The following is a 9,638-nucleotide window of genomic DNA, read 5'->3' as shown; positions in this document are numbered from 1 at the left end:
AGGGAATGTGAACACCCAGGCAATAGGCCATAACACGAGATTCAAGCAGACATATTTTAGGTTCTTATAAGTTAAGATTTATAATTAAAATATGTAAAATAATTTTAAAAATTTAAAAAATATATATATTTTTGGAAGAATGCACCAAACAAGTCTAATGGAGAAGAAAAAGACAAACAAATATTTCTGGCAACATTGAGAAAAATTTAGAAATAAATTAGAGATACATCACCCTTATCAATTTGTCAAAAATTGTGCCCTAACTCGCAATCATTAGATTAACTTGGTGACTAACTCTGTTCAACTAAGAAACCATTGCAAGAGCCTTACTGCATTAGCGATGCACATGATGTCAAATCTCAAATGATTTATCTTTTTTACCGTCATCTCGAAATCTAATTTTATGAGCATCGTTACACTTCTCTATTATTATAATTGCATTGTAATGGTGTTCGTAAAATTAAAGAACATCGTAAAAAGGTTGTCATCGTTAGAGATCAATGCGGTAGTCGTCAAGAACAAAATTTGATTTTTAAAAGTTGAGCGATTAGATTGTTGTTTCTCAAGGGCAAAACTAAAGGGAATTGATAGGAGCTTCGGTTCTTTAAAATAGAAAGTTTTATTATTAGTTGTTTTATAATTTATGAAATTTTAAATTAATATATTATAAAATTACACTTTAACCTTTAAAAATAAAAAAAATTAATTTAACCATTTAAAAGTTATAAAAAATATCAACTTTAAAATGATAAAAATATACAATTTAATTATGATTATTAAAAATTTTCTGATCTTTTCGATATTAGTAATTTATTAAATATATCAAAGGACGAATTTTATATTAACCTTCTCTCAATCCAATCTAATTATTAAAAGAAAAACAGAGCGTCCTACATGGGTGGTGCGGAATATTTTTCTGCATAAAGGTGCGTGCGTGAATGCGTCCGTGTCTGAGCGCCGCACTATGCATGGGAGCGCGTGACCTTGGTACTCACTCCACTATAGCCCCGGAATTTGCTAATCATCCTCATCATAATCCTACGTGACTCAGCAAATCACCATCTTTACGCCAGCTTACGCTAATCATCTCTTTATCTCCGTTACGCCAATTATCGATTCTTTATAAGCCCACCCCCCATCTTCACATTTTGAGACTGGGACTGTTCATACAAGGCACGCAAGCAACGAAACCTGCCCATTGCTTCTTTCCATGTCCAATTCCCCTGTTTCTTACTCAATAACCTAAAGCTTTTAAGTTTCTTCTTCATCTTCAAGTTTAAGGTACAGATGCCACTGCTTTCCTTTTTCTAGGAAAACCCATCCTCTTTAATCTTTCATTGGTTATGAATCACTTGTTATTTGATTAAATCCTCATCCTCATCATCGATGATCACAATCAATGTTTTTCACAACTTTTTTTGCAGACATGTCGAGCTCGGGGGTAGTGCGAAGAGGAATTCATTATTTGCAAAAGCTAAAAGCCGCGAATATACCTTCTGATTTGATAGAAAAGGGCCAAAATCGTGTTATCGATGCGTCTCTTACCCTTATTCGGGAGAGGGCAAAGCTCAAGGTTTTTTTATTTATTTAAGTTAAACTGATTGTTTTTTTCCATTCCATTTTAAGGCTTTTGAAATTTATAATAATAATATTGTTACTAGGGAGAACTTGTGCGTGCTTTGGGCGGTGCTTTAGCATCAACATCACTGCTTGGAGTTCCTTTAGGACATAATTCATCGTTTCTTCAAGGACCCGCTTTTGCTCCTCCTCGTATTCGGGAGGCTATCTGGTGCGGCAGCACTAACTCAGCCACTGAAGAAGGTCGCTCTTCATCTTCCTTTCAGTAATGGATGTTATTATATATCCTTGGCATGAGAGATGTCTTTTTTTTTCTTGATTGTTGGTAGTGACATGTTGCTCTGGACTCTGGTATGGGTATGTGGTTGACACGGATATGTTTAGTTTTTTTCTAAAAGTTTTTCAACGTATTTTGATGGTTTTGGAGGGTGATATCCCCTATATACTCATGTCTGGGTATGCATTTACAGGAGATCTTCAAGAAAAATGAATGAAAAGTCAGAACAACGTTGGTACTGACTCCTATCTCTTCACTTGATTTGGCTGTTTCCATCTGACATTATGACATGAATGTCTGATGTCAGAAAGTTTTAATCATTTTGTTCCGACTCTTCATTTTTCTTGAATTACTGGTGCCCAACATATTTTCAGACATGATTGTGAGGTTATTCTCCTCTTAGTACATGGTAAAACTTGAAAAGTTAAAACATATTCATGTCCCACACATAGCCGTATCTCACCCTTACTTCAGAATCCAAGTAATATGGGTTTCCACTACTCTTTTCATCATTGTAACGGATTTGGTTGACATTTGTAATCTAAAATATAAGCAGTTCCAGAACTAACTTGTTAATAATATTCTCAATCCGTGTTCCTTGGTCCTGCAGGCAAGGAACTAAATGATCCACGGGTGCTAACTGATGTTGGTGATGTCCCTGTCCAAGAAATACGTGATTGTGGTGTAGATGATGATAGATTGATGAGTGTCATAAGTGAATCTGTCAAGCTAGTAATGGAGGAGGTGAGTTGTTGCTTAGCTTCTTTCTTCTTAATTATTTGTTATTAATTATGATGATTGTTGTTGTGTTTGACTGGTTACGTATATAGGTCTTGATTACCCAATTCGAACTCCTGAACTTTGTGCCTGAAACAATTTGTGATCATCTATGTGTTGAAATAGCTTGAATCTTGCTTTCAATTAGTTTTTTGGTTTAGCTTCTTTCATCTGAATTACTATGGATTAATTGTGATAGTAGTTGTTGTGTTGGACTACTTACAAAAATAGGTCTTCATTTATACACAATTCAAACTCCAGAACTTTGTCCCGGAAACAATCTTGTGATCGTGTTGTAATAGGTTAAATCTTGCTTTCCACTAGTCTTTCAGTTTAGCTTCTTTGTTCAGAATTTCTTTGACTGATTATGATTATTGTTGTTATGTTGAAGTTGAACTGCTTTCGATTTACACACAATCTGAACTGCTTATTTTTGTCCTGGAAACAATCTTGTGATCATCTATTTGTTGAAATAGGTTGAATCTTGCTCTTCAATAATTTTTTGGTTTAGCTTCTTTCTTCAGTACTATGATTCGTTATGAGGATAATTGTTGTGGTGGTCTGCTTGCATAAACAGTTCTTGATTTATACACAAATAGAACTGCTGAAAACTTTGTTCCAAAAACAATCTTGTGATCATCTATGTGTCGAAATAGGTTGAATCTTGCTTTCCACTAGTTTTTTTGGTTTAAACTCTTTATTCAGAATTACGTTGACAGATTAATATGTTTGTTATTGTGTTGAACTGCTTGCATAAGTAGATCTTTGATAGTTTGATTTATACAGAATCCGAACTGCTGAACTTTGTTCTGGAAACAATCTCATCATTATCTATGTGTTGAAGTAGGTCGAATCTTGCTTTTCCACTAGTTTTCCGGTTGTCCTCTTTAGAAGTCTTTGATCTGTTAAATATTTCTCACCTGAGCTTTTTGGCGAGCGAGGGAAGATCATTGGTGTTGTGGTAGCCATTTATCATGATGCTAGTTTCAACTTTTCTTATGTCCATACTTTGCAGGATCCGTTACGCCCATTAGTTTTAGGCGGTGACCACTCGATATCCTTTCCTGTTGTAAGAGCGGTCTCTGAGAAGCTTGGTGGACCTGTTGATATACTTCATTTAGATGCCCATCCTGATATTTACGATTGTTTTGAAGGAAATAAGTATTCACATGCATCTTCTTTTGCTCGAATTATGGAGGGTGGTTATGCTAGGCGGCTTTTGCAGGTAAATTTAAAAATGTCTGTTAAGTTTTCTCGAAGTATTTTATATACATATTATCACCAAAATGCAGGAAAGTGATGATGTATCTTTTATCTTTTTGCAATCTGATTGACTGAGGGTGCTATTATGGTAGGTCGGTATCAGATCGATAACAACTGAAGGGCGCGAACAAGGAAAAAGGTTCGGAGTGGAGCAATACGAAATGCGAACATTTTCAAAAGACTGTCATTTCTTGGAAAACCTGGTCCCTCTCATTCTCTTCCTCTTTTCCTTAGTGTTACATTGCAGAAAATGGTTTCCCAGAGTTTTAAAATAGATTGTTTTAGAATTGGAAACTAAAAAAGCTGTTGTTTGGTTTGATGGAAAGTGAATGAAAATTAGAATTTGAGACTAATAATGCATAATGTACTTTGACAGAAACTAGGGGAAGGAGTAAAGGGTGTGTATATTTCAGTAGATGTGGACTGTCTTGATCCAGCCTTTGCACCGGGGGTATCTCACATTGAACCGGGAGGCCTTTCCTTTCGTGATGTTCTCAATATCGTACACAATCTTGAAGGAAATCTGGTTGCTGCCGATGTAGTAGAGTTCAATCCACAACGTGACACCGTCGATGGAATGACTGCAATGGTTGCTGCTAAGCTTGTAAGAGAACTGGCTGCTAAGATGTCAAAATGATAAGTTGTCTTAAATTTCTATGTTAAGGTCTTTGGATGTTTCATTTCTATTTAGCTTAAATTATGACAATGCTACTAGCAATCTTATAGCTAAATAAGATTTATATTGTTTAGACTCTTCCTTTTTTTTCTGAAATATTCAAGAGATGAGATGAAAAAAAAAAAAACCTTATAATGAAATCAATTTACTCATGTTATACATTTACTATTCAACACATATTCGAGTTCAAGTAAGATAAGATTAAGATCAGACATGATGACTAATGAAAGGATTTTATTCTTATAATATTGATACTGTAAGGATGAATTTAAAAATTAATTTAAAATTCAAGTGGTAATATGCAATTAGAAGACAAGCATTGTCAATACAGAACCAAGAAAAATGCCCACCTCAGATTATTCAAATTTGACTTTTCTTCAAACTCTAATTTTCTCCGAGCTCCAACTTTTCTAGAAGAAAAAAACCAAAATGGAGGTATTTGAAGAAGAAAAAAAAATCTCCTAGACGTTTTGCAAAAAAAAAATTGTCCTAACAATAAAAAAGGTGAAAAAACATCCATTAGATACAGTCTGAATCAAGGATTAGAATCAAGGAACAAGATGATTTTAAATATCTATTCTCAGTAGACGATGAACCTACTAATCAATCCCTATGCACCATTCAAAGCTTTTTTTAATGAAAATTCATATAGTTCTTAAGATGATTTGTATGAAGGAATTTACATATTCCAGGCTAAAATCCAAGCCCAAAAGAAGGTTGTAACATCTCACCCAGCAAAGCCCTAATATTTGGGTCTTGTTTTAGAAGTGAGAATTTTGGAATGAGTTCTAAAATAGGTAAAATGATGGATCCATTTAAGAAAAAGTTTTACGAGTATGTCTTTGGGCAAAGTCTTGAAAGTTTGAAATATAATCAATAAGAATAAGGCTTAAGCGGATAGTTTTAAGATTGTCCAACAATAGGATTGGATTAAGTATAAGTTATTTTTTGAGCGTGTTTGTAATTCCTTAATCTGACGTATTATGGTGGAGCAAACTTATGACTAAGTTAAGTATGACGATTCGAAGAATAATAGTAAGAGTGTATAAGTTTCTAAATTAGGCGTGTTGTAAATACAACCATATAATGTACGCCATAAGAAATTATGCTATACAAAGATAGACGTTTACATTAATGAATAAGAAAGAAAAGTTTCAAGTTACATCTGTAAAAAGGATGTAACACTCGAGATTCGGATCCGGTAGATCGGGTCAGTTTGAGGGCATTACAGAGGTAGATTCAAACATTTTATCAGTGGTGCCAATTCCTCATATCCTTATCAACATCTACATGGGCAAGTATAACAAGCCCATTACTGTGATAGCCATTATAAATATTGGAGCAGCAGAAACCAACATGAACTCAAAGGTTCTCCTAACAGAATGGTGGAAGCCGTTTGAAAGAATTTTTAATTTGGTTGTAGATCAACCATTCGTTGTAGGCTTAGTTAAAGCATCAGTATCAAGATCCAAACTCCCAAGAGAAGATATTGTTATAGGCTTTGATTTACACACCAAAGCCCAGCATTTGAGAATTCTACTTGATGGAATCTGATTTAAGATGTTTAAACCCTTTGTACAAATTCCCAAGTTGTTTGTCATTTAGTTAGAAAAAATCCAATAGATTGTTTACGAGCTCAAAGATGAAGCTTGTGCAAGCTCACTTTCTGAATTTTTATCAAAATGTGACAAGCCATTATGGAAGAATCCAAATTTCTTCACCACACTTCCTTTCAAAAGAAATAGAGATATCTATCTCACAAATGCAAGCCATATAGGAATAAATCTTGATCATTAGAAACTAGTTGAACAATAATACAAAGAGCTTCAACTACAAGGGTTGATTGAACCCTTAAACTTTCAATAGGCATGTGAAGCATTCTATGTCAATAAAAAAGTAGAGCAAGCTAGAGGATAACTCTAGATGATAAATTTTCTTCAAATTGGTGATCAACTATTAGCCATTTAATCATTTTCTTCAAGATGATAAATTTTCATTACTCAATCAAAACTCCTTGTTTTCCAATCTAGTCATTCAAAGCTGGATTTTGGCAATTGGAAATAGAGCTAGTAGAGAGGCCTAAGATACGTTTCTGCATAGCAAATTAGCATTATCAATGGACAATAATGCCTTTTGGTTTGAAAACAACTCTATCATTATTCCAAAAGTCCATGAACAAGATTTTCTAGCCCATCATAGATAATGCACTGATATATATATTGATGGCATCCTTTTGTATAATTCAAACGAACAGGCCCATATTATTCTTATGAATCAGTTCAAGTAGTTGGTCCTTCAATATGGAATTGTTCTATCATAAAGAAAGATGCAAACACACAAATCTGAGATAGAATTCTTGAGCATGAACAATAGAGAAAAAAAATATCAACCTGGTCCCTATATTGCACAAGAATTACTGAAATTTCGTGATGAAAATATGGCAAAGAAGCAGATCTAACAATTTCTAGGGATTGTCAATTATCTTAGAGATTTTGTTCCAAAAAATTCTAAGTAAACCAGTCCTTTGAGGAAGATGTTGAAAAAAAATCCCTTCCATGGAAAGAAGTTCAAATAAGAGTAGTCTAAAAGCTTAAATAAAATCTCCAAGATTTGCCACCATTACAAATACTTTCTGATGGAAAAAGAATTCTTTAGACAAATGCTAGCGACAAATATCAGAGTGCAATTCACTTCGAAGAGATAAATGGCAAGAGACATCTATGTGGTTCCAAAAGTGGAAAATTCCCAGATGGAGAAATTCATTACCACTCCACTTTCAAGGAAATCTTGACAGTAAAGAAAGGTATGTCAAAATCTGAATTTCATCTAATAAAACATTATTTCTATGTAGAAATAGATATGTCCTTATTTCCGCAAATATTAAAATTCAAGTAGAAAATGTCCCTTACCTACAGCTTCTTAGATAGTCTAAGTAGTTCTCTAAGTTTTCCTTTGATATTAAACATATTATAAGGAAAGATTAATATTCTTGCAGATTTTTTAACCAGACCACCCAATGAAATCATGATGTACAAACCCTCCACATCGAAAAAATTCACTTCTAAAAAGTCAAATCCTCTTCCTCTACCTTCACCCTTCAGCATCCCACCAAATCTTTATACAGAACATCCGTCATAAGTTCTTAGTCTCGTCCTTGAAATGAAATTTCACAATAAAGCTAGGGACATGAAATTTCTATGTAAGAAGTTAATTTAGCTTATTTGTTAACTTTGTACATTAAGGATCAAATTGAATAAATGTGAATCTTAACATGAAATTATGTTAAAATAGAAATTTTAAGGTCCCTAATTAGAATATATGAAATCAGATTTTAATTTGAAGTTAGGAATTGAAAGTTATGACTATCCTGAGTTCAAAGACTAAATTGAATAAAATGTAAAATTTTAAAAATATCGAAAAAATGAGTTATATAGGTTCATGCATATCATAGCATAGTATGGAGATATTTGGTATTGATTGATGATATAGAGTGATTGTTTTAAATCAAGAATCGGATCAAAGTGGAGTTGATCGGGGAAAAACTAAAATTATAGATTAGCCCTTAAAGTTTTCATTCTACATATTTTGAACAAGTTCATATGGAACTTACCACCCTATTTTATTTTTATGTATGAATTATGTTTAGATTTATTTATATGTTAGATTTAAGTAGAATTTAACAAATTTGGCACATATGAATGAAAATGGATTAAATTGAAAATGCTTGTGAATATTGACTATTATTAAATGGTCTATGATACAAATATGAATGTTGATTGATTACAAGACTCGTAAATGAAATTCGTGATCACGTGCAGGGATTGGTAATGACATGTATACAACAATGATGCCTATGTGAATTTAGTAAAAGGTTAGGATACGTATAGCATGCCATTAGGGTTATACGCACGTTTGATAAGGGATATTACATGTTATTACAAGATCTAGAATTTGTTGCAGTTTCTTGAGTTATACATATCGTAGGTTTAGTCAGGACGGTCAACCTTGATATAATATCAACTTGTGTGAGCAATTTTGTTATAATGTCAACCTGTGTGAGCGACCTTGGTATACTGTCAGCTTGTGTGAGCAACTTATTCTCATGTATCTTAGTCAGTTTTACTTTAGTTCAGTCGGGTGATGCTCAAATAAATGAAAATGGAAATTTAAATGCAAACTAGATATGTGATGGTATATGTTTGATTTTTAATATGTGATAAGTATTGGATTGCCTTAATGTCTTAAATCTTCCTTATGATTTGTAAATGTGACTAACCTATTTAGTTGATATTGTCGACATGTGCTTAGATGTGCTCATATGTTCCAAGGATAGCCACTTTTGAATGTCAAAATGTATGACATTTTTCTTTATTCTTTAATGGATCAAGGTAAGTTTAGTAACTCCATTTGAACTTACTAAGCATTTTTAATGGTTATTCTGGTTGTTTTCCCTTTCCTGTAGATCTTTACCTTGCAAAATTGCTGAGTCAAATCAACGAAGAAGCACAAACTATCCCGATATGGTAGTTATAAATTCATTTTGGACTAGACTTTGTGGCATGTATATAGGGACCTTTGTTGTGCAAATGGTCAACTTAGTGTTAATGTTATGTGATAAGTTGATAATGGTTGGAACTTATATAATTGGCTTGCTATGTGATCAAACCGATACATGTTTTGGTCTTGTGTGATGCTTGTATGCTTAATGATCTCAATTGATAGGCGTTGGCATGTTAGAGATTATAAGTATGATAGTTTGAATGATTAGTTGCTTAATGGTATATAAAGTGGTAAAAATGATAGTCATGCTTGAAATATAGGTTATGTGTATGGTTGATTTGGTTCTTTCCATTGTCATTTGGATATTAGATACTCAAAATGAGTAGTTATACACATGTTGAACTAAGGTAAGTAAAATTGTCATGGTTAGATAAGTAAATGGTGAAATTGAATTTGAATGAATGATAAGGATTGTATGTTCAGTTAAATGATTAATTTCAAATTGTTACAAGTTCATTTTGGCATGTTTTATTAGGTTTGGTATAAGTGAAATGGTCAAATGAATGT

The 9,638-nt window shown here is 33.2% G+C and overlaps 1 protein-coding gene across 1 annotated transcript; it reads left to right on the top strand.

Annotated features, from left to right (window-relative positions):
- Positions 1-877: 877 nt before the first annotated feature.
- LOC107914032 (arginase 1, mitochondrial) lies at positions 878-4,644 on the top strand. The gene is made up of 7 exons (XM_016842747.2): positions 878-1,281; positions 1,425-1,573; positions 1,662-1,821; positions 2,466-2,599; positions 3,648-3,857; positions 3,988-4,098; positions 4,272-4,644. The coding sequence occupies exons 2-7, from the start codon at positions 1,427-1,429 to the stop codon at positions 4,530-4,532; spliced, it is 1,023 nt and encodes a 340-aa protein (XP_016698236.1). The 5' UTR covers positions 878-1,281; positions 1,425-1,426; the 3' UTR covers positions 4,533-4,644.
- Positions 4,645-9,638: the final 4,994 nt, after the last annotated feature.

Source organism: Gossypium hirsutum, chromosome D05, assembly GCF_007990345.1.
Source record: "Gossypium hirsutum isolate 1008001.06 chromosome D05, Gossypium_hirsutum_v2.1, whole genome shotgun sequence".
Taxonomy (NCBI): Eukaryota; Viridiplantae; Streptophyta; class Magnoliopsida; order Malvales; family Malvaceae; genus Gossypium; species Gossypium hirsutum.
This window is presented reverse-complemented; position numbering and strand designations above follow the sequence as displayed.